General features: G+C 42.3%; 1 protein-coding gene across 2 annotated transcripts; it reads left to right on the top strand.

Annotated features, from left to right (window-relative positions):
* Nucleotides 1–1,092: 1,092 nt before the first annotated feature.
* rnf181 (ring finger protein 181) lies at nucleotides 1,093–24,363 on the top strand. Of its 2 annotated transcripts, XR_012100771.1 has the most exons (6): nucleotides 1,093–1,255; nucleotides 4,769–4,902; nucleotides 13,691–13,806; nucleotides 15,948–16,022; nucleotides 20,478–20,603; nucleotides 22,659–24,363. XR_012100771.1 is itself a non-coding variant. In XM_073060723.1 (5 exons), exons 1-5 carry the CDS (start codon nucleotides 1,170–1,172, stop codon nucleotides 20,535–20,537), a joined length of 471 nt encoding a protein of 156 aa, XP_072916824.1. In that variant the 5' UTR covers nucleotides 1,094–1,169; the 3' UTR covers nucleotides 20,538–24,363. The 2 variants fall into 2 exon arrangements, 1 of the variants encoding a protein (XP_072916824.1); XM_073060723.1 differs by having other exon boundaries at nucleotides 1,094–1,255; nucleotides 20,478–24,363.
* The last annotated feature ends 1,198 nt before the right edge of the window (nucleotides 24,364–25,561 follow it).

Raw genomic sequence — 25,561 nt, 5'->3', positions numbered from 1 at the left:
CCTGCTGAGTTCCTCCAGCATCTTGTGTGTGTTGCTCCAGACTTGTAACCACCTGGGTTTTTTCTGCTTTCTTTTATTTGTGTCCTGATAGAACAGTTCCTTCCCTGTACTGGTGCCAGTGACCCATCAATTAAACCTATTTCCCATGTACAAATCTTGCTGTTGCTGGTGTTTCAGGCAGCAGTGAAGGTCCCTCCCTCTCTTTCTGTCCTTGGCCACTCAGATGTAGAAGGATTCTTCATTGCTGCTTCCATAACAGTTTTATTTTACCAGTCAGGGTTGTTAGCCCTGAGCTGAACCCTTAAACTTGCAGGACTGGTGGACCACTCCTAGTCTGACCTCTACCCTTTGACCGCTTGGCATGAGTTACACTACCAAGAGCCAATAGAGCTCTCCAGGTCACTGAGGCACACAAACCTCCAAACCACAACAAGGTTGGTCCTCTTGGTGTATAAATCCTTGAGTGATGATCTTATTGACCCTCTGCCAACTTGTACATGGCTCTGAAGTAATCCACACATTATAACCTTAATAGATGTGTTCTTTCTTGAATATTAAATGTGCTTCTGCAGCAGAACCACCTCTTTAGTCTTAGCCGTTCTGTTGGCAACATCTTCAAATTCCTCTTCGCCCCCGATTGTACTCTTTTCCATAGATGCTGCCTGGCCTGCTGAGTTCCTCCAGCATTTTGTGTACAATATGTCGCTTTGATTTCTAGCATCTGCAGATTTTCTCTTGTGATTTGATTACACTACTTCACTATCTTTTTTCTTTCTGTTCTCTTTTTGCTCTGTTATCATCTGCAGTAATTTATTATTTTTATTATGTTTTGCAATCTACCGCTGCCGAAAAATAAACGAATTTCACGACATAGGCCAGTGATTCTGACTCCTTGAACACCACTTTCCTCTTCAGGCCGCGTAGCTCTGTCGCTCGGCAACCTGGTTACCCTTGGAGATTATAACCAAGTTTCTCTGATTGGCCGGCTGTGAGTCACGTGGGGTCGGAAGTAACCGGACATCCGACTTCGCGCGTCAAAGTTACTTAGCTAAAGTAAGGTCCCGCCTACTCACCGTTGATTTGCCTGAGAAGTCGGTGGCTGACCTCGTAGATTAGATTGGTCACTGCACCTGTCAATCATCTGACCAAGCTTGTGAGTCTCCGGCAAAATGACTTCGTATTTTGAGGAGCATAACTGTGAGCCGACGAATCCCGAGGAGCAGTATCGACAGAACGCGTTGTTAGAGCTGGCCAGGTAGAACTTTTTTAGTGACTTTTACAGAGGGGTGAAATATATGGTGGGCGAAATTACTTCTGTGACATGTCACGAAAGAAACAGGCCTCAGTGTAGGCCCTGTGTCTCGCTGCCGGTATGAAATGAAACAGGAAGTGTTGTAGAAGTCTCTGGAGTCTCCTGCAAAACGTTGGAAAATTGTATTGAATTCTGGCAACCTTGCCGTAGGAAAGATGCCATAAAGCTGGAACGATTGTGTGAGGACACAAGGGAATGAATTAAACAGACACGAGGAAATCTGCGGGTGCTGGAGATTCAAACAACAACACACAAAATGCTGGTGGAACACAGCAGGCCAGGCAGCATCTATAGGGAGAAGCGCTGTTGGCGTTTCGGGCCGAGACCCTTCGTCAGGACTTAAGTAGATATTTTGAATAGGTTTGGACTTGATAGGAGGGGAGATCTTACAGTGGTGTATAAAGTTATGAGGGCCATTGAAAGGCTCAATATTCGTCCCTCCCGGGTTGGGGAATCAAGAACTAGAAGGCATAGTGGGGAGAGATTTAATAGAAACCCCTGGTCGATATACGGAACAAGCTGTCAAAGGCAGTGGTTGAGACGTTAACAAAGCTTCACTTCTTTATTTCTGTTTTTGTACTAATTTAATTTAATATACATATATATATTTACTGTAATTATTTATTTCTCCTTCTATAGCATGCATTGCTATAGAAATTTCTCGACATATGTCGGCGATATTAAACCTGATTTTGATATTTAAAGGGGGCTTGACAGGTTCACGGAAAGGAAAGGTTTCGGAGGATATAGGCCCAATGGGACTTGCTTAAAAAGGTTAGCATGGGGCAGTAGGGCTGAAGGCCTGTTCCCGTGCTGTATTAGTCTGTGGAGTGAGCACAGGAATTAAGATTCACCTCGATGACCTTTTGTTAGAACTGAGAAATGAAACTGTGTTTCTCTTCATCGAAATAGTGAAGAACAACCTACCTGGAGTAAATAAACAGTCCAAAGAAGCAATTAATGTGAATTAAATAAGGCAATGCATTGGAGAAGTTGGTGGGTTTGAATGGTGATAAATACCTGATGTCTGGCACTCCAGGGTTTTAAAGTAGGTGGCTGTAAAGACATTCTTTTTGGATGCACTCACTGTTAGTGACTTTACAAAATTCCATTGTCTCCATGATGGTGGGTGGCACAGTAGTGCGGTGGTTAGCACGATTTACAGTACCGGCAACCCGGGTTCAGTTCTCGCCACTGCCTGTAAGGAGTTTGTACGCTCTCCCTGTGACTGCATGGGTTTCCTCTGCGTGCTCTGGTTTCGTCCCACAGTCCAAAGACCTACTGGTCGGTAGGTTAATTGGTCATTGTAAATTGTCCTGTGATTAGGCTAGGGTTAAATTGGGGATTACTGGGCAGCACAGCTGAAAGTGTTTCAATAAATAAATCAATAAAATTTGTACGTCCTTTCGGCGACTTGCGAAGGAAACCTGTGTATGTTTTCTCCGGACGCTCTGCTTTCTTCCCAAATTCTTAAGATGTACAGCTTGGTAAATTGTGGGCATGCTACGCTGGCAGGGAAATCGTGGTGACACGTGTGTGGGTTTCCCACAGCACATCGTCGAGCAGTGTTGCTTGTTGACGCGAGCGACACTGTGTATCCGAATCAGGTTTAATATCACCGGCACACGTCGTGAAATTTGTTGTCTTTGCGGCAGCAGTACAAAGCAATATATAACAGAGAAAAACTGAATGACAGTAAATACATACAGCCTTTATAATTTCCTGTCAGTCACCTTATGTATGGGCAGGCTTGTGCCACTTTATTGGGCATATAGTCAATGTATATGAGCTATCATATGTATTTATATTCTTATTTTTATTATTCTCTTTATCACCTTTCTGTGCTGCTTTGGATCCAGAGTAACTGTTGTTTTGTTCTCCTTTACACTTGTGGCATTAACTAATCTTGAATTGAACCCGGCCCCCTATCACCCAGTTCATTTCCCCTCTCCCACCTCCTCCATCTACCCATCTCTCTCTCTCACTCTCCTCTTACTGGGATTCCTCCCCCCACTGTTCCCATCTGCGCACCCCACCTCCCTTATTTGATTATATGTCTGCCTCTCACATCACAGCCTGTGTCACTATTTCAACTTTGCCTCCCCCACCAGACTCCTTCTGTTGCTTGCCAGCTCTTACCCCACTGCTCCCCACCCGACCCCCAACCATTTCTTTATACTGGTTACCTCATCTTCAGATTTTTTAGTCCAGGCAAAGTGTCTTAACCCGAAATGTTTTACTTTTCTGATGGAGATCCTGAATATTTCTACAGTGTTCTTTAGTCAATTAAGGCTGTAATTTTGATTGATTCTACTTTGTTATCTCACTCAAATTATCCCTTGTCTTAAGGGGGATAGAACCTTAAAACATAAGAGCAGATTTAGGGCATTTGGCCCATCAAGTTTACCCCACTGTTCCATCATGTCTGATTTATTTTCCCTCTCAATCTCATTTTTACTGCCTTCTCCCCGTAACCTTTGCCCTTACTAACCAAGAATCTATCAACCTCCACTTTGAGTAAACCCAATGATGTCATGCATCTACTCTCTGGCAAAAGAAATTCCTCCTCCTCTCTGTTCTGAAGGGATGTCCCTCTATTCTGAGCCTGTGCCCCTTGGTACTAGGCTTCCCCACTATAATATCCTCTCCACATCCACTCTGTCTAGGCCTTCTGATATTCAATGAGACTCTTTCCCCCACCCCATTCTTCTAAACTCCAGTGTGTACAGGCCCAGAGCCCTCAAACATACATTAACCCTTTCATTTCCAGAATAATTCTTAACTTCTTCTGAACCCTTGCTAATGCCAATTTAATACAGTCAGTAACTTGAGTTCAGGTGATTGGGTGTATAAGATGACGAGAGGCATTGATCGTGTGGCTGAAGTGGCTAACATGAGCAGGAATAGTTTTAAGGTGCTTGGAAGTAGGTACAAGGGGGATGTCAGAGGTAGGTTTTTTTACACAGAAAGTGGTGGGTTGTGTGGAATGGACTGCCAGCAACAGTGGTAGAGGTGAATACAAAAGGGTTTAAGAGACTCTCAGATAGGTACATGGAGCTTAGAAAAATAGAGGGCTATGCAGTAGGGAAATTCTGTGCTGTTTCTAGAGTAGGTTACATGGTCAGCACAACATTTTGGGCTGAAGGGCCTGTAATGTGCTGTAGATTTCTGTTGTTATATTTAAGGGCATAATTTCAGTTCATGAAAATTCAAATACCATATTAAATATCACTCAAAAATTAATCATAGGGAATTGCGACTTGTTAAAATGCATACTGTAAAATTTTATTTAAAATTGTGTAACAGTATCAAGTATATGATATTTCACTGAACTAAGGGTTTAATTGATTGAACCTTGTTAACTGATTTTGATTTGCTTTAAGATTGGATTTCAGAAAACTGAAAAATGCTAACAAATGTAATATTCTATTTGTGTGTGTGTTCTTTGATTTAAAGGTCTCTTTTAGCAGGGATTGATCTAGACCTGGGACAAGTAGACTTTTCTGACTGGGATCACAGGCTACCGCCTGCAGCTAAGAAGGAGATTGTGAAAAATCTCCCTTCTATTCCTGTAACACCAGCACAGGCAGGTAGGTCTTTCAAGCCTGACACAGTGGTGGCTGTAATTTACAGAATTCGCATTGCAGTCTTGTTAAATATTTGAATCATGTCAATGATGGGTTGCGTCTGATTGTATGGATGTTGTGTGTATTTCTTTTTTTTTTGTAATTTATATTTTTTAATTGAAGTTCATCAAACAAACATTTCCATAAGATATATTTCAGACATTGTACATATATATCATATAATCATATATATCACAAATCTCCACAAAGTATTTATCTGAGGTATACACTTATAGAAAAGAGTGGAAAGAAAAAACAAGCAAAAGGAAAGAACTATGTACAAGTGCTGTGTGTATTTCTGAGCATTATAGATTAGAAGGTCCTTGGTTTCTCACCTTGGCATCGATGCCGCATCTGGCCTTTATCGTATGGGCATTGAAATGGAGAGGATGAAGTGCAAGCCCTTCAGTTTGCTACTTCTATTGTGATTGTGGCTGTATATATCCCTCTGAGCAACATGCACAAAACGCTCGCTGAACTCAGCAGGTCAGGCAGCATTCATGGAAATGCACATTCAGTCAAGGTGGGAGGAGGGGAAGGAGAAAGCTAGAAGGTGATAGGTGAAGCCAGGTGGGTAGGAAAGGTAAAGGGCTGGAGAGGAAAGAACCTGATAGCAGAGACAGACAGGCAGGCATACTTCATTGATCCCGAGGGAATCAATCCCGAGGGAGACTGGACCATGGGAGAAAGGGTAGGTGGTAAGAGGCCAGAGTGGGGAGTAGAAGAAGAGGGGAGGGGAGAGGGAGGGAATTTTATTTTACAAGTAGGTGAATTCGATATTCATGCCATCAAGATGGAGGTTACCCAGATGGAATACATGGTGATGCTCCTCCATCTGAGAGTGGGACTCGTTGTGACGCAAGAGGAAGCTGTGGACTGACATGTTGGAATGGGAATCAGAAATAAAATGTTGGGCCACTGGGAAGTTCTGCTTTTGGTGGATGGAACAAAGTTGCTCGATGAAGCAGTCCCCCAATTTAAAACGGGTCTCACCAATGTAGAGGAGGCTGCTTCAGGAGGAACGGACATAATAGACGACCCCAACAGATTCGTAGGTGAAATGTCGAAGATGTTTGTTAGAACCTCAGTTAACAGGTTGCATGGTAGCATAGTAGTTAGCACAATGCTCTACAGTAGAGGTTAATTTCATACCTCTGGCTGTAAAGAGTTTGTACATTCTCCCTGTGAGTGCATGGGTTTCCACCGGGTGCTCCGGTTTCCTCCCACAGTCCAAAGACATACCGGTTGGAAGGTTAATTGGTCACTGTAAATTGTCCTATGATGAACCTAGGATAAAATTTGGGGGAATTGCTGGGCAGTGTGGTTTAAAGGGCTGGAAGGGCCTACAGTGCCTATAAGAAGTATTCTACCCCTGCCCCCCGGAAGTATTCATGTTTTATTGTTTTACAATATTGAATCACAGTGAATTTAATTTGGCTTTTTTGACAATGATCAATAGAAAAGACTCTTTTGTGTCAGAGTGAAAACAAATTTCTACAGATATAAATTTATTACAATTATAAACAAAATAATAAATTGCATAATTACCCTCCAAGTCAGTATTTAGTAGATGCACTTTTGGCAGCAGTTACAGCCAAAAATGTGGATAGGTCTCTATCAGCTTTGCACATCTGGACACTGCAATTTTTCCCCATTCTTCTTTACAAAACTGCTCAAGCTCTGTCCGATTGCATGGAGATCGTGAGTGACAGCCTTTTTCCAGTCCAGCCACAAATTTTGAATTGATATGAGGTCTGGACTCTGACTTGGCCACTCCAGGACATTAACTTTGTTGTTTTTAAGCCATTCCTGTGTAGCTTTGGCTTTATGCTTGGAGTCATTGTCTTGCTGGAAAACAAATCTCCCAAGTCACAGTTCTCTTGCAGACTGCATTAGGTTTTCCTCCAGGATTTCCCTGTATTTTGCTGCATTCATTTTACCCTCTACCTTCACAAGCCTTCCAGGGCCTGCTGCAGTGAAGCATCCCCACAGCGTGATGCAGCCACCACCATGCTTCACGGTCGGGATGGTGTGTTTCTGATGTGCTTTGTTTGGCTTACACCAAACATAGCATTTAGTCTGGCCAAAAAGCCTCAATGACAACCATCCAGTGGCACTGACCTCAACAATAATGAAGTGCTTTGAGCAGCCGGCTATGGTTCACATTAACTCCCACCTTCCTGCTACATTGGGTCCTTTCCAGTTTGCTTACCGCTCAGATCAGTCAAATGATGATACTATAGCCTAAGCACTCCACTTCGTCCTGTGTCCCACTTGGAAAATGGTACCTCACATTCCAGGACACTTTTTTGACTTTAGCTCAGCATTCAATGTGATCATCCCTCAGAAGCTGGTGGATAAACTTGGGTCTGATCATCTCTCTCTGTAACTAGATCCTGGACTTCTTGACTGAAAGGCCACAGTCAGTCCCTGTTGGCAGACACATCTCTAGCTCCATCACAAAGGGTAGTGGGTGTGTGGAATGCACTGCCAATGGTAGAGGTGGATACAGTAGGGTCTTTTAAGAGACCTCTTAGATAGGTACATGGGGCTTAGAAAAACAGAGGGCTATGCAGCGGGGAAATTCTAGGCCTTTTCTAGAGTAGGTTATGTGGCTGGCACAACATTGTGGGCCAAAGGGCCTGTAATGTGCTGTAAATTTCTATGTTGTAAAATTGGATAGGCATGAAGAACAAAGAAATGGCGAAGAGACAGGGGAATTAAACTCATGGAGTTACTTTATTAGGGCCTGTCACATTTTTTTCTACACCATAACAACTTTAAATTTGATTACTAGATTAAAACGATTACTGGATGTTAATTAAGAGAATTGTGTACTGGTCAAGTTACCACACTACAGTGTTATGAGTGATGAATAGACCTGATGGACAATGGGGTACAGAGTTAACCATCCCCCCCCCCCCGAGAAACATGAACTATTACTACTATGCTGACCATGAGAAAGAGAGATGGAAAAACAAGCAAGAACATTGGTGACAGATAAGAGAGAGGGGGAAATTGCTGATTAACCGTATTGTGTCTCCTTTTTGAATTATTTACTGTTTCGCTGCAAGGACAATAGTTTGCTCATAAACATTCCTCAGTGGACTGAAGGAGTGGCCTTATTTGATGGACACAGTCATTCAGGAGTGATGGATAGCTGAGTCCCTGTGAGTAGGGATAAAAGACAGGTCTGGAGAGACACCCTTCAGACACACCAGTGGACACTGATTGAGTGTTGGAACCCACAAGAAAGGTGGGGGCTTTGAAGACCGAACCAGGAGGTCGGTCATTAAGGCTATCAGTGTAAAAGCAGGGCTGGTGGGGACTTGTGTGTGTGTGTCCACTCATGCCAGAGTGACGAGTCCACCACAGAAGAACGGTCTAGCCGAAGGACGGAGAAGTCATAACTGAATGAGCACACCGATACGACAGATTAAGAAAGCAAAGGAAGGTTTGCCTGACTGTAGCTGTTATATCTCTCGCTTGCTCTCTCTCTCTCTCACAATACAACTATAACTACATCAGCACTCATGAACTGAACTGAACTTTATACTTTTCTATGACAATTTATTTGCCCCTAGACATCGGTAGAGCTTGTTTATTATTGATTATTATTATTCCTACACTTTTAGGTTTATTACTGCTAACTGGTTTTATATGTATATTTGCATTATTGATATGGTTTTGCATATTTTTATTAATAAACACCTTTAGTATAGTACCACCAGACTCCAACGGATACTTCTTTCTCTGCTGGTTAGGCACCCAGTTACAGGGTACGTAACAAAATGGGGCCTTGTCTCGAGATTTGATTACCAAATTAGGGGGCCAGTGAATCGGGATAAAAGTCCCTTATCTGATCTGGTTGTGAGATTAACCAGATGGGCAACCAGCAGAGATGGACATTGTCAAATTTTTAAAAGACCCGACTGCGGGAGCATTAGAGACTGCCAGGAAGGCTGAAAGGAGGAGAGAGGAGGAAGAAAGGAAGGCTGAATTGGTGAATGTTGCAAAATGATTAGATCTCCCAGAGGTGAAATCGTCGATGAGAAAGGTGGATATACAGAGAGAAATAGCTAATCATTATGTATCAAAAGGGTGTGTTCACACCAGATGTATTGGACCTGTTCCCTGAGAGGAAACCAGCCGAGGGGGAGGTTCAGTTAGAGATAGAAAAATTAAAGTTGGGTGAGAAAGAGAAACAGAGGAAGCATGAACTTCAGATGAGGCAGCTGGAAAGAGAGGAGGAAGAAAGGAAAGCTGAAAGGAGGAAAGAGGCGGCTGAAAGGGAGAAGGAAGAAGCTGAAAGGCAGATGAAGGAAAGGGAGAGAGAGAGGCAGCATGCGCTGGAAATAGAGAAGTTAAAGGTACAGCAGGGAAGAGACCTTGAGGGGTTCAAGATTAGTCGGGAGATCCAGTTGGTACCTCCATTCGAGGAGATGGATGTCGATAAGTTCTTCTTCCATTTTGAGAAAGTGGCTGTGAATCAGAACTGGCCTAAGGGGAAATGGGCTGTTCTGTTACAGAGCGTACTTAGGGGGAAGGCTCAGCAAGCATATTCGGCATTGTCTATGGATGAGTCTAAGGATTATGAGGAGGTAAAAAGGGCTGTACTGAGGAGTTACGAGTTGGTGCCAGAGGCACACCGGCAGAAGTTCCGGAATTTGAAGAAGCCCTGGAACCACACGTATTTAGAGTTTGCCCGTGAGATAGAGATGTGTTATGAGCGTTGGTGTGCCTCAAAAGGGGTTGTTGGAGATTATGATAAACTGGTGCAGTTGATGTTGATGGAGCAATTTAAAAGTTGTATCCCTGAAAATATGAAGATGTACTTGGATGAGAAGGAGAAGGAGACTCTGTCTGCGACTGCCAAGTTAGCGGACGAGTACGCCTTAACCCACAAGTCAAAGTTTTCCTCAAATAAGAGTTACCAGAAAGGTAGTAGGGACGGTAGAGAAAGCCCGCCGGCCAAGGTAGAGAATAAGCCGGGAGCTAGTGGTAAAGGTAAGGAGGAGGAAAAGCAGGCTGGCAGGAAGGTTCCTGGCTTTACCTGTTATAATTGTGGGAAGCTGGTCATGTAGCATCTAAGTGTTTTGCTCCGAAGAAGGAGACAGGAAAAGGGAAAACGGCAGTCCCAACAGGTTGCATTGAGTCGGTCAGCAGATTTGTGAGGGAGGCAAAGGTAGATAGAGTACGAGAGGGGCGTGAGAAATTTATTTTGGAAGAGACGGTGTCTGTGAAAGAAGGAGAAACCCCATTTCCAGTGAGAATCTGGGGATATACTGGGGCTGACCAGTCATTGATCCTAAGTAAGGTGCTAGATTTTGGTTCTGAAACTGGAGAGGTTGTGTTAAGAGGCATAGGAAAAGGGACAGAAGCTGTACCTTTACACAGGATCATTTTAAAATGTGACCTGGTATCTGGACCAGTCGAAATAGGGGTGCGGTCAGAATTACCGAGAGACGGCGTGGACGTCCTTCTTGGTAATGATTTAGCAGGTGGTGACGTGTGTTCAGCAGTGAAGCTGACGAGTAAGCCTGTGAGTGCTGAGGACCGGCCCCTGGATTCTAAGATCTATCCCGCATGCGCGATCACTCGCAGCATGTCGAGAAATGCGGCTGAGAAAGAGGACAGTTTAAATGAGTCCAGTGTTGATTTGGCGGAGACGTTTTTACCAACCCTGTACCAAGAGGGGTTAGAGGGTGGTAAAATGGAGGATAGTGGGGTGAAAGAGAGTGAAGGAGAGGAGGTAGATCTACCCTTAGCCAAGAGAGAATTTATGGCGGCACAGAGTAAAGATGAGAAACAGATAAGGCAGTTAGAAGGTCCAGGGTTGGACATGGATGATCTGTCTGGCTTGACAGAACTGTTTGAAGAAGTTGAAGAATTTAAATGTGTTCCCGATAATGATATAAGGGCTGTCCTAAATGAAAAGGATGCTGCTACCTTGAGGGAGTCTGCTGGGTTAGCAGATGAAGTTGTTTTAACTTGCAAGGTTGAGTTTACTGCAAAGGGGAGTGACCCAGAGAGTAACTGGGAGGATCAGGGGAACTTAGAATTTGAAAAGGGGACTGTTATTGAAAGCCTGGAAGAGGTAGATGTCCCGTTTGAGTGTGTTCAGGATGTGAAGGATGTGAATGCACAGGGTACTGAACCTAGTATTGAAACTCAGGAAAAGTCTGAGGTATCTGATTTAGTTGAAAAGGAATGCAGTTCTTTTGGGTCAGATGGACTTGGTTCATTGAAGAAAGGGTTAACCTTGGTACCAGTGGAAAGTGAGAATTTTCAGTTGTTTGTGTTAGAAGGTGTGTTAAAAGTTAATGATGAAAGCTGGTGATGTGAATATTACTGAAGGAGAAGGGAAAGGTGTTGTTCCTAAATAGAAAATTTAAAGTCTGAGTTGGTTTTAGAAGGATTGACAAAAGTGAAGGGACCATGAACTGAACAATGGCTTGTTAACAAGGTGCCTGTGAATCAATTGCAGTTTGTTTGGAAATTCAAAGATAAACAGCTTGCTGATGTTGTTCAAGTATGTGATTTGGAGAGGCAGAACTTGAAATGTTGTTTTGACCAGTTAAACTGAAAACAAATAGAATGAAAAATCCTGAAGATAAAATTACTGACATGCTTTAAAATTAACAAATTGTGTGGAAGTTCAGCAAATGGGGTTAGTTTGGAAAACATTGGTGATAAGATAACTCCTGTGAAAGGAGTCTGTGATGGTCTACTCCACACTGGTGAGCAAGCTAACCACTGAGAGTTAAGTGGAAAAGGGACAAGGATTGACAAATGCCACAGGATCTGGTTTTGAGGGAATTTGACAAAGCATGTGAAAAATAAAGACAACATCATGGAAGATTGAATGTTAAGTTTAAAAGTAAAATAGAGATTAGTATTTGCACAAACTTTTATAATGTACTACAGTATAATCACACATGTATTGGTTCACACTTTGTAATATACACTTAAGCTAAGATCACAACCCTTTAGTATTTTTTTTGCTGATGAAATGAAATAAAAATAGGCGGTTATTAAATTGGAGTCTGTTACAGGAATTTGATATTAAGATACAACATATTAAAGGGAGTGACAATGTAATTGCTGATTGTTTATCTAGATGTTAATTTGAACGTGTATCTGTATTATTTTAGTAGTTAAGACAACTACTGTATTTGTTAAACTCTGTAATTCAGTCATGTGCTTTATTAGTTAATTTTCCCCCTGGTGAAAATTCCCAGAAGGATGGGGGTGTTATGAGTGATGAATAGACCTGATGGACAATGGGGTACAGAGTTAACCATCCCCCCCCCCCGAGAAACATGAACTATTACTGTTGCTATGCTGACCATGAGAAAGAGAGACGGAAAAACAAGCAAGAACATTGGCGACAGATAAGAGAGAGGGGGAAATTGCTGATTAACCGTATTGTGACTCCTTTTTGAATTATTTACTGTTTCGCTGCAAGGACAATAGTTTGCTCATAAACATTCCTTAGTGGACTGAAGGAGTGGCCTTATTTGATGGACACAGTCATTCAGGAGTGATGGATAGCTGAGTCCCTGTGAGTAGGGATAAAAAGACAGGTCTGGAGAGACACCCTTCAGACACACCAGTGGACATTGATTGAGTGTTGGAACCCACAAGAAAGGTGGGGGCTTTGAAGACCGAACCAGGAGGTCGGTCATTAAGGCAATCAGTGTTAATGCAGGGCCGGTGGGGACTTGTGTGTGTGTGTGTCCACTCATGCCAGAGTGACGAGTCCACCACAGAAGGACGGAGAGGTCATAACTGAATGACCACACTGATACGACAGATTAAGAAAGCAACGGAAGGTTTGCCTGACTGTAGCTGTTCTCTCTCTCTCCCTCTCCCTCTCCCTCTCCCTCTCCCTCTCCCTCTCCCTCTCCCTCTCCCTCTCCCTCTCCCTCTCCCTCTCCCTCTCCCTCTCCCTCTCCCTCTCCCTCTCCCTCTCCCTCTCCCTCTCCCTCTCCCTCTCCCTCTCCCTCTCCCTCCCCCTCCCCCTCTCCCTCCCCCTCTCCCTCCCCCTCTCCCTCCCCCTCTCCCTCCCCCTCTCCCTCCCCCTCCCCCTCCCCCTCTCCCTCCCCCTCCCCCTCCCCCTCCCCCTCCCCCTCTCCCCTCTCCCCTCTCCCCTATAACTACATCAGCACTCATGAATTGAACTGAACTTTATACTTTTCTATGACAATTTATTTACCCCTAGACATTGATAGAGCTTGTTTATTATTGATTATTATTATTCCTACACTTTTAGGTTTATTAATGCTAACTGGTTTTATATGTATATTTGCATTATTGATATGGTTTTGCTTATTTTTATTAATAAACATCTTTAGTATAGTACCACCAGACTCCAACAGATACTTCTTTCTCTGCCGGTTAGACACCCAGTTACGGGGTACGTAACAACAGGAAGTCTGCGGTAACATTAGAACAAATGCAGAATACATACAGCAGAGTACTTGCACCTTAACAAAAGATTTCACTGCACTTTTTCCAATCACTGAAAAGCAATACATGTTGGCTTACTGGCAACAGCTCGTATTGGGAATGGATATGTAGAAAATCTGATAATAGTCATGGAATGAAAAGTGCATCTTTGTCTTCCACAGTGATGTTGCCCACCAACTGCTTGGTAATTCCAGATTTCATTTAGATGAGAAGTGACATCAAAGTGTGTTGCCAAGTTTTTTATGATGCACTATAATAAAGATTATGTCGTTTATTTCAGACAAGGGCCTCAAATGCCCGGTTTGCTTATTAGAATTTGAAGAAGAAGAGGTTGTGAAGAAAATGCCATGTGAACACTTCTTCCATTCTGATTGTATTTTGCCCTGGTTAGGAAAGGTAAGAGTGTGTACGCATCAATCCTCTTTCTCCTCCTCCTCATCTAATTAACATATAATAGTACAATTCAATTGTTTTTTTTAGCTTTATAACATTTTTAAGGGTGAAGTCTCTTAGGGTGGCTAGAAAATCACTAACCTCAATTCTTCCTACTCATGGAGACGCCCATTTTTGGGAGGGTTCTTTCCTTAAACCTTTCCTTTTATTTATTTACCAATGACCACTTGCATTGTTCTACAGCGTCATCTATTTTGCTCATTAATTCATAAGTGCCGTGTGGTATGGAGTAGGCGATCATGGTCTATCCATGACCATGACTGTTCTTGGCAAATTTTTCTACAGAAGTGGTTTGCCATTGCTGCCTTCTGGGCAGTGTCTTTACAGTGTAAATGGTGGTGTTGCGGTCAGCACAATACTTTACAGTTCCAATGACCCGGGTCCAGTTCCCATCACTGCCTGTAAGGAGTTTGTATGTTCTCCCTGTGAACACGTGGGTTTCCTCCACTGCTCCGGTTCCCTCCCATTTTCCAAAGATGTACTGGTCTGTAGGTTAATTGATGATTGTAAATTGTCCCGTGATTAGGTTAGGATTAAATTGGCAGTTTGCTGGGTAGGGTCTACTCCACGCTGTATCTCAGTAAGTTAAAAATATAAATAAGACAGGTGACCCCAGCCATTATCAATACTCTTTAGAGATTGTCTGTCTGGAGTCAGTGGTCACATAATTTTTTAATGGAAAACTGGTAATTCATTAGAACTGGGATGCAAATTCTATTGAAGGAGCACATTTGCAGCAAGAATCTGTTCTGCTGCAATTAGTGGATTAGTTTACTTCAAAGTGCTCAATTTTTTTTAGTTCCTCCATTTTTTTAAAATCCTTGGTTCTAGTGTCATGTCTCTTGCTCTTTTAGGCAATAATTTGACTTTCCTGAATTCTTCCCTTAATGACGCAGGTGAATTTGTCGTCATATCTAGATATCTGTCCTGGGTCTTGGCATAAGTGTCATCACAAAGAAGGCATGTCAATGCCTCTGATGAACTCAGCAGGTCGGGCAGCATCTGTTGAAAGGAGCAGTTAACGTTTCCTGGAAATGTTGACTGCTTCTTTCAACGGATGCTGCCCGACCTGCTGAGTTCATCCAGCTTTTGTGTACGTCTTGATTTGACCACAGCATCTGCAGTGTACTTTGTGTTTATGTCAATACCTCTACTTTCTTAGAAGTTTGTGTAGATTTGCATGTCACCAAAATCATTGGCATGCTTCTATGGATGCACAGTAAAGAGTATCCTAATTGGTTTCACCAGCCTGGTATGGAATGCCCAGGAACAGGAAAGTGCAGAAGTTGATTCTGGGCTTGTACAAGCTCAAGTCTAGAATAATGAGGGGGGCATCTTGTTGAACTATGCAGGATAACAGTTCAGCACAGACTAGATGGACTGAAGGGCATGTTTCTGTGTTGAAGTGCTCTATGACTCTTAACGTGGTGGATTTAGCCCAGTCCATGACAGGCAAAGTCCTCCACACCATTCAGCATAATTACAAGGAGTACTGCCACGAGAAAGCAGCATCCATCATCAAGGACCCCCACCATCCAGGCCATGCTCTCTTCAAGCACTGCTGTCAGACAGGAGGTATAGAAGCCTTAGCTCCCGTATGGTCTGGTTCAGGAACAGTTATGACCCTACAACCATCAGGCTGCTGAGAACCAGAGTGGATAACTACACTCACCACAACTCTGAACTGATTCTAGAACCTACAGAGTAACTTTCAAGGACTCTTAAGAAACCATGTTCTTAGTATTATTTTTTATTTGCAATATTTGTCATTTGCACATTGTTAGTCTTTGTTAATGTATAGTTACTTTCCTGTAAATGTCTGCAAGAAAATTAATCTCAAGGTAACATACATACTTGGATAATTTTTCTGCACACATTTTTACATTAATATGAGATTCTGCAGATGTTGGAAATCTTAAGGAACATGCACAAGATGCTGGAGGAACTCAGTTGGTCAGGCAGCATCTAAACAGTTGACGTTTATTCTTCTCTAGAGGTGCTGCCTGATCTGCTGAGTTCCTTCAACATTCTCAAATTGATTTACTGCAGAAATTCCCTAACTGTTGAAAATTTATTTTTTGCAGACCAATTCATGCCCTTTGTGCAGACTTGAATTACCCACTGACAATGAAGAGTATGAAGAATACAAGCAAGAGAAGGTAAGATGAGAAACATACAGCACATGTCAAAAAATTGAAATAAACTGCAGGAAATACCCACAGATTGGACTGTTCACATGTTCAGTCATTGACCTTTTTATCAAAACTTCAACATTAGAGAACAGTTATAGAGTCATTACAGCACAGAATCAGGCCATTCAGCCCATCTAGTCTGTGCCAAACTTATTCAGCCTGGTTCCATCAATCGCACCTTGACTGTAACCCTCCAAACCCCTCCCGTCTATGTACTTGTACAAACATCTCTATGTTAAAATCAAGCTTGTATTCACCATTTCTACTCAACCCAGACTCACACCACCCTCTGAGTGAAGAAGTTCCCCTTAAATAGTTCACCTTTCACCCTTAACCTGTAACTTCTAATTTCACCCAACCTCAGTGGAAAAATCCTACTTGAATTATGAATTAAAATTAACATAATTTTGTATACCTTTATCAAATCTCCTCTTGTTCTCCTAAACTTCAGGGAATGAAGTCCTAACCTATTGAACCTTTCCCTGTAACTCTGTTGCTCAAATCCCAGCAGATAGAGAATTTATACACCATGGTTCTTATGGAAATAGAGTAAGCAGAAAGAATACAAGAGGTACTATTGATTCTGGAAATGTAGAGCAATACACACAAAGTACCGGAGGAGCTCAGCAGGTCGGGCAGCATCTATGGATGGGACTAAACAGTCAACGTTTTGAGCCAAGACCCTTCATCAGAAGTAGAAAGCATAGAAAGAAAGGCCTTTGATCATGTGAAATCCACATGAGGATAAATGACAGAAGGGTTAATGCCACAGTACAAAATGGGACAAGAAAGAAACAGAAAGTGAGCCCAGAAATGTAAAACAGCTAAAAAGTAGAATGACGAGCAAAGGCTGAAAATTGGAGACCATGAACGTGATTTGAAATTTCTGAAAGCAGTGTGGAGTTTGGGAGGTTGCAAAGTATTAAACTGAAAGATGAATGAATTTACTGGAGTTTTTACCTCCTCCCCCTTCTCTCTTCTTCCACTGCCCACTCTAACTCCCCTCTTACCTCTTTACCTGTCTACCACCTCCCCACAGTACCCCTCCTCCTGACCTTTCACCCACTGTTTACTCTCATCATCTATCAGATTCCTCCTTCTTCAGCCCTTTACCTCCCAGCCTCTCACTGCGCCCTCCTTCCCCCACCCACCTACCTACCCTCTCACTTGGCTTTACCTATCATTTTCTAGAATGTACTCCTACCCCTCCTCCCCCACCTTATCCTTGTGTATCTCCCCCCACCCCCACTTCCTTTCCAGTCCTGATGAAGGATCTCAGCCCAAAAGGTCGACTTCTTATTCCCTCCGTAGATGCTGCCTGACCTATTGAGTTCCTCCAGCACTTTGTATGTGCTACTGGTGCCTCATCAAGGTTCATATGAATATCGACTGAATCCAGGGAAGATACAATGGAGATAACAGAAAGAGTTGCTAAGTCAAAGGACCATTATTAGCAATGTACATATACTGTATGTCACCATATACTACCTTGAGTTCATTTTCTTGCAGGGATTTAGAGGAAAAATACACATGAACAAAGGCAACCATAGTAAGCTTGATGTCACAAAAACAAAGAATGGATAAATTTGGCAAAGCAAACTGTGTTTGGTCTCCCGGGTGTAGAGAGGTAGTACAATACAGTGAACCTGATGCACTAAATTTAAATAATCACTCTTTCACCTGGAAGCAATGTCTGGGACTCTGTATTGAGGGTACTTACTGCCTGTTGAGCCACTGCCATTTAGGGCAGCAGTGAAACTCCTCCAACTCTGACAGTGTTCAGGGCTTCCTTCTCATCAGTAGCCTCCTCTTGGATTTCACTACTGAAGTCATGCAAGTCCCAGATGGAGATTCAGGAATACCATCGCACTCAGATGCAGAAGGATTCTTCATTGCTATTTCCGTAACAATTTTTGTTTTACCAATCAGTGTTGTTAGGCCTAAGCTGAACCCCGAACTTGGAGGACCAGTAAACCATTCTTAATCTGGCCTCTGCCCTTGACCTGTTTGGCATGGGTGACCCTACCAAAAGCCAAAGCATAAAGCCCCAACATAGCTGTCCGGATTATTGAGGCACACAAGCCTCCAAACCATGACCTCTTGGAGGCTATTAAGGGTAGGCAGGATCAAAAGGGGTTGGTGTTTCATTTCCAGTAAGATGCTATGCACAAAGGGGAGAGCAGTTAGGGAAGTGTAATAAATGCTGGCTCTTTACAGATGTACTCACGTTTATATGTTTTGTAGGCTGTACACAGTGTGCTAGTGGAGGAGGGAATGAATATAAAAGACATTTCTTTTGTTCATCATGTGCCATATCGTATCATGTGGGCATTCATGGTTCTTCCATGACCATGATTGTTCTTGGCAAATTTTTTCTACGATAGTGGTTTGCTATTGTTTTTTTTTCAAATTTGTACTTCATGGAGTGTTCCTAATATGTTAAGCCTACCTGTGGGAAAAAATCTGAATCAGCTCATTTATGTGTTTGTATGTCGAATGCAGTAAGGAATGAAGTTAACACGTGGCACATACTCTGAAGATTTGGTACAACTCTATATTTGATCAGCAACATGCATTCACAATGAGAAGTTTACTTTCAAATGATTAGAACTAGAGTTCCTGAGTATATCCAGAAGGTTAATGGCTTATTTTTGCTTGTTAGGATGCCAGCGTGTTTTATTGGATAAAAGAGTGGATCTTTTGTAGATCACACCATGTCATTAATACTTTTATGGAAGTGGTAGGTATTATTAGATGGAAGACATGCATTTTTGAACATTGAAATTAGAAGTTTAGGCTGCGTCATTCTCCTCACATTAAAAAAAACCTTTGAAGAACAAATCGCAGTTTACTCTGTAATAAGACTTTTAACTGACTTAAGACCATAAGACGTGATTTGACCTTGCAGTCCATCGAGTCTGCTCCCCCATTCCATCATAGCTGATTTATTTTCCCCCTCAACCTTATTCTCCTGCCTTCTCCCTATTAACTTCTGACGCCCTTACTGATTGAGAATCTATCGACCTCCGCTTTAAATAGATGGATAGATCCCCCATGGGGAAATTCAACATTTTTTCCAATGTCCCATACACTTATTGTAGCAAAACTAATTACATACAATACTTAACTCAGTATAAATATGATATGCATCTAAAATCACCCTCTCAAAAAGCATTAATAAATAGCTTTTAAAAAGTTCTAAAATAGTTTACTAAAATACATTGAATGGTAACTTAGCTCAGTCCTAACCCCGGCACTTTAACATATCTTACCCCTGGCGGTTGAATTGTAAAGCCGAATGGCATTGGGGAGTAATGATCTCTTCATCCTGTCTGAGGAGCATTGCATCGATATACCAGCCGTCAGTGGTGATGGATTCCACAGACTCAGTACCCTCTGGCCAGAGAAATTCTTCTTCATTTTTGTTCTGAAGGGAAGTTGTTTAGGACTTGACCATTAGGGTCAGTGATGCTGCTATCAGACTGTTCTTGATTGTGAACTCATATACGTTTATATCAAAATACATTTTGTGTCCCTTTGACTCTCAGTATTTTTTACAAGTGCTGTCCAACTTGAAGAGTGCCAAATACAATAACCTCTTAAAAATATCTGTTCTAACTTGGTGAATAAATGCACTGCTCTGGCCTCGATGCACTTGTTAGCCTACTCCCCACAGCTTAGCAACTTGTATGTTTTTGAAAACAAAATAAAGCTCTTGGTGTTCAGTCCAGAATGTGTGCCTGGTCATCATATAGAATCATTATGACTGAAGATCTAGGATTACATCTGGGAGATTGTAGTTAAGTCTTCTGGAACCAACTGCAAATCCTGTCTGAGGAGCATCGTCTTGTGGCTGAAACATGCCACGTCAAATAAATTAAAGTTATCATTAATGGGATCCTTCCCCGGAGGAGGACTTTTAAGTTAAAGATAATCAAACAACGTAGAGGAGAATGATCTGAACTCCAATTTGCTTATCAGGCAATACCTGGGACTGGGAGCAAATGCAACTGATAGATGTCAGGGATTCCAGACTGCCCGACCTTTGTAGTCAAGGGATCAGGCCACCAATAGACCCAAAATGGCACAAGAGAATGGTAATTCTTTGTATGCAACTCTGTATTACCTCACTATTTTTGTTCTCTTTTCACACTATTTACTTGATATGTATTTTTTTACTGTAATTTAGTTATATTTATGTGTTGCACTGTACTGCTGTAGTTAAAAACAATAAATTTCATGAAATATGTCGGTGTTAATAAGCCTGAGACTGAGCATTGGAGGAGCCAGGGAAGCTGCGGGTGTAGAGAACAGTGAGGGCATTCGAGGGCCCTGTAGCAAATTTTGATATGGATTGTTGACATGTTGGAGCTCTGCAGAGTGATAACTGCAAAATTATTTTTTTAAAACTTATACCTACAGGAGAGAAGAAAAGAGAAGGAGCAGCGTTTGGAAAATTTGCATGGTGCCATGTACACGTGACCACCAGCAGGTGACCCTCCTGGAAACATTCTCATCTTCAACATTCAAAGTAAATTTGTTATCAAAGTACGTATATGTCACAATATATCACCCTGAGATTCATTTTCTTGCCCAGGCATTCACAGTAGAACAAAGAAATAATACAGAATCAATGAGAAAGTACACACAACGAATAACAACCAATGTGCAAAAGATGACAAACTATACAAATAGAAATGAAAAATATAATAATTATAAATAATTCTGAGAGAATGAGTAGTAGAGTCCATAGGTTGTGGAATTGGCTGCATGTTGAGTGAAGTTATCCACTCTGGTTCAGGAGCTTGATGTTTGTTTGATAATAACTGGCCCTGAACCTGGTGGAGGCTCCTGTACCTCCTGCCCAGTGGTGGCAGCGAGAAGACGTCAGGGCCTGAACGGTGGGAGTCCTTGCGATGTCCTTCTGGTAGCACTCCTGTTTCGGCGTGCGCTTGCCTGGTTTCCAGTCTGCGTGGATTATATGGTGGCCGCGTGGGCTCCTTGAACATGTACTTACAGACACTGTTTTCCCCTCTCTTCAACAAAATTGCAGAACAAGGATCAATAGCAGCTACACACAGCATGTTTTGTAAAATTGTAGAACTACACTTCATCCCGTTTTGCTTGTGCAGGAATACAACTATTGTTCTCATTGTGACTGGCTCTTCCTGTGGTGCATTGCTTCATAAACTTTGTTTTAAATAGTTTAGAAATGTTAATTAAAATACTTTTTAAGAATTGTTGCTTTTTATGATAACCTTTTTTGTACAAAAATGCATGTATAAAAGTTGACATTGAGGCAATGCACCTTTGTGCATGTGTGCCATAGATTGAGATTTTTGTTTCCTGTCTCCCTGGCATCAATGTTTCTTACATGGTCCAGGACATAATTTTCCAGTTTTCAGATACATTAGTGAGGTGTGAAGCAATGTGGGTTCTACAGTGGTCTGCCCGCTATGTTGACAGAACACCCTTGGCCCCAGACTCACTGTGGTCGTCAAGTTGCCACTTTAAATTTCATTCATAATCACTTTGGATCTGTTGAAGTAATATTTTAAGTCAAAACTAATTGTAAAACTTAAAAGACCAAAAACACGCTTAAAATAATTAAAATATTAATTGAAACAAATATTTTTGCATTATACTTGGCAATTCTTCCATTTATGTCTCAGATGAACTAATAGAGATGTGTGCATTCCACAACGCATCTACCAAGAGCACAGAGATACTCCACAACTGTTCATTTGAACAACATGTTGTTGCTACATCCTCTGCTCAGGAATAGCCTAGTTTAAGCCAAATTGTGATAAAGATGGGCTCAGGTATTGTATAGGGAGGCCATGTAATCATTTCTCGCCCAATCAGTTATTGATTATTTGATGCATACTTCCCCTTTCCCTTTACTGAGAATGTTTCTTCTAGTCACATGGGAGAGGAGGTAGTATACAGTAATCCTGATAAAGGGTCTCAGCCCAAACCCTCCACAGTTTATTCCTCTCTGTTGATGGTCTGCTGAGTTCCTCCAGCACTGTGTGTGTTACTCTGCAATTATCAACAGTTTAGTTCATTGCTGACTTTTGTGTGGTACTGTATTTGTCAATGTGGAGCAATGAATGAGTTTGTTGATCTGGTGGGACCAAAGGATGTTGGGGATAGGGAGGGTGAAGTGCTGTGGGACAGGTACGAGAGGTGGCAGAGAAGGAGTGCCGGGGTGGGGGATGGTTCAGGTGCAAATACACCCAGCCCTGAGGCACCAGGCTAGGTAATTTGATTCCAAACAATTGGTTTATTTAATCATTACAGAATGTCTCTCTGGTGCTTCCCACTCCCTTCTCCTTTTCTCACCCATAAAAGACAAAGCTGAATTGTGTTCAGCTGCAGATTTCTGTAACAATCATGGACTCAGGGTCTTGGTCTGTATTTTTCGTGTGACTGATATTTTGTATGTGCTTGCTATTTTACGTGTTACATGTGCTTTGTCCTGTGTGTGACTGTTGGTGCTATGTGTTGCACTTTGGCCCTGGAGTAATGCTGTTTCATTTGGCTGTATTCATGGCTATTCATGTATGGAAGAATGACAGTGAACTTGAACTTGGTCCACAGATCACACCTCTTGAGCCATAGTCATCTGGAGGTACGTTCAGCAGCCTCTGGGGCGGTCCTGAAGGCTCTCAGTCCCTGTAATGCCAAGGAGAGAATTTTCACCATGATGTCTTCCATGAAGGTTCTGATTTTGGGGGGTGGAGGGGAGCTGCTGCACACTTGTCTTAGAGGGCCTCTACACTCCACTTGGGTTGCCTTAACCTGCTTGTACATCTGCTTATAATGCCCTTCTCGAGCCAATGCCAGCCTAATGTGGTTGTTCCTGAGGCAAGACTCAATCTGAACTTCTGTAGTAGTCTAGGACGAGGTCCCTTCCTTGGAACATGATGTCGGTTCAGCGCGATCTCCACCAGCTTGTGTGGTAGTGACCTGTACACGTTGGCAAGGTCTAGCCACAGTAGGACTAGGTCATCCTTTCCTTTGCACTGGGGACCCATGCCCATGTGATCCAGGCATCTTGGCACTCTGAGAATCCCTCCCTTCTGTACAGATGTATCAATGTAGCCATTTTTGAGGAAAATAAACTGGGGCGACAGGAAGCGATACTGAAAAATATCTTCCCTTCCACACTGAGCAGCAAATGTATCTAAACTGTTCACTGTGCTTGGAGTTCTCTTTGGGGATCCGGACTCCCTCTGCAACCTCCACTAGTTAGTGACCTTTCCCCTATGTCAGATAACCCTATCTGTTCTGAAGGTGTGGATCCATCTCTAGTTTGGTACATATGAGGTGCGCGCTATGCTTCTGTCCTAGCAGCTGAACCCCATTGGGTTGTGGCTCGCTCCCTTCCCTGTCTTTTATGCCATTCTGCCTTGTACAGTGCCATAAGCATATGATTTACAGAGCTTAGCAAGTGTTGGTTTCTCTCTTTCACTTGTTTCCCCGCGCCCGCCCGTACTGTTTAGTTAGGATTGGAGCTCCTGATTAGCTGGTGTATTTTGGCCGGCCCATGGTCCATTGTATAGGGGACTTTGCTGGTTTTCTTCTCCACTAAGCCAAATGTCTTAGCAACAAAGCTGACAGTGATAGCTGACTGTTCTGCAGCTGTCTTAACTACATCCTCCTCCAATGATTTGGAGTACATCCTCAAACTGTAGTTACTCCCTCTGATGGCTTGATTGAGGCCACATAACCTGCCAGTGATTTGCTACTCTGACTGGAGTGAGAGTTTCTAGCACTTGAAGGTTCTGGGCACTGTGGGCACCTACTACATCTCACCAGGAATGAATCGTAAGCACAAATGCATCTGTCACTTTTAATTGATGATCTTTTTGCAAAGGTTGACATTCTCGAGTGCGTCCTGGCAAAGTGCTCATCCTCCCCTCTCTCTTGGGCACCCCTGGGGTTATGTCTCAGTAGGTCTGTCCATAGCTTATAGGGTTTCTTCCTCTCAGAAGATGCAGGTTGGGTTGCCAGCCCTTCCTCCCCTGGTTGCCATCTTCCTGAGCTGGCAACTGCCTCTCCAGTAGTTACCAACCTGTTCTTTGTTGTCACCCACACTGATACAAATCTAAAAGGAAAATTGCTAAAGCAATTCTATCTTTTAAATTCATTGTGTTTAGTCTTGGTATTTTTATTTCACAGTTTTATCTTTGCAATTACTTTGGATCTGTTTATATAATGTATTAAAAACCAAATTTAATTGTAAAAGTTAAATAGCCAAAAACAAATGTACTTAATAAAAACATTAAATAAATCAAATAAATACTGTGCTTTAATTCTGGAATTGTTTTGGAAGGGGATAAAGTCAGTTCTATGCAAAATGCGGTCCATTACTATAAATGATCTTTGTGTCGGACTAGACTTTTAACAAGTTCTGCTTTGTTGCAATTATAAAAACCTTTTCTAATGGAAATTAACTACTCAGCTAGACCTGATGAAACTTAATTTTTATTTAGCAATACAGCACGGTAACATCTGACCAATTAATTAACTAACCTGAACGTCTTTGAAATGTGGGAGGAAACCCGAGCACCCAGAGGAAACCCACAGAGTCACAGGAAGAATGCACAAACTCCTTATAGACAGTGATGGGAAAAGAACCCGGTTACTGGCACAGTAATAGTGTTATGCTAACCACTACAGAGGAAGAAGAATAACATTTTTCTTTCAGGAAGCAAGGGTATTATCTGCACCAAGAATTGTTCTTCACTTTGAAAAATGGACTATTCTCATAACCACATTACAAATTGCAAAGTAGTGCGATCACTCAAGTTGAGTGTGATGTTCTCCTAACCTAAGGAGTTTTCTATTGGTATGTCCTCAGGATTCACACATTCCGGTGCCAGAGATGGCAAGACTAAGTGGTGGCTGTGGTTAGCAGTTGGGTCTACTGGTTGTTCATTCTCTCCTTCTGCAGCTGCTGCTTGTTCCCTGCGACACAAACTGCAGAAGTCGATCTCATGAAGCACAGGTTCCTCTTGAATAGATTTCCTCCAGGTGTATCTATTGAATACGATGTCCAAATTGGAAAGTAAATAGATAGATAGATAGATACTTTATTCATCCCCATGGGGAAATTCAACATTTTTTCCAATGTCCCATACACTTATTGTAGCAAAACTAATTACATACAATACTTAACTCAGTAAAAATATGATATGCATCTAAAATCACCCTCTCAAAAAGCATTAATAATAGCTTTTAAAAAGTTCTTAAGTAGCTTACTTAAATACATTGAGTCCTAACCCCGGCTCTTTAACATATCTTACTCGTGGCGGTTGAATTGTAAAGCCGAATGGCATTGGGGAGTATTGATCTCTTCATCCTGTCTGAGGAGCATTGCATCGATAGCAACCTGTCGCTGAAACTGCTTCTCTGTCTCTGGATGGTGCTATGTAGAGGATGTTCAGGGTTTTCCATAAATAGGGTTAAAATCTGTGTATAGAAACAGAAACCAGCAG

Source organism: Hemitrygon akajei, chromosome 1 (assembly GCF_048418815.1).
Source record: "Hemitrygon akajei chromosome 1, sHemAka1.3, whole genome shotgun sequence".
Classification (NCBI taxonomy): Eukaryota; Metazoa; Chordata; class Chondrichthyes; order Myliobatiformes; family Dasyatidae; genus Hemitrygon; species Hemitrygon akajei.
The sequence above is the reverse complement of the archived record's forward strand: the minus strand, read 5'-3'. Positions and strand labels throughout refer to the sequence as shown.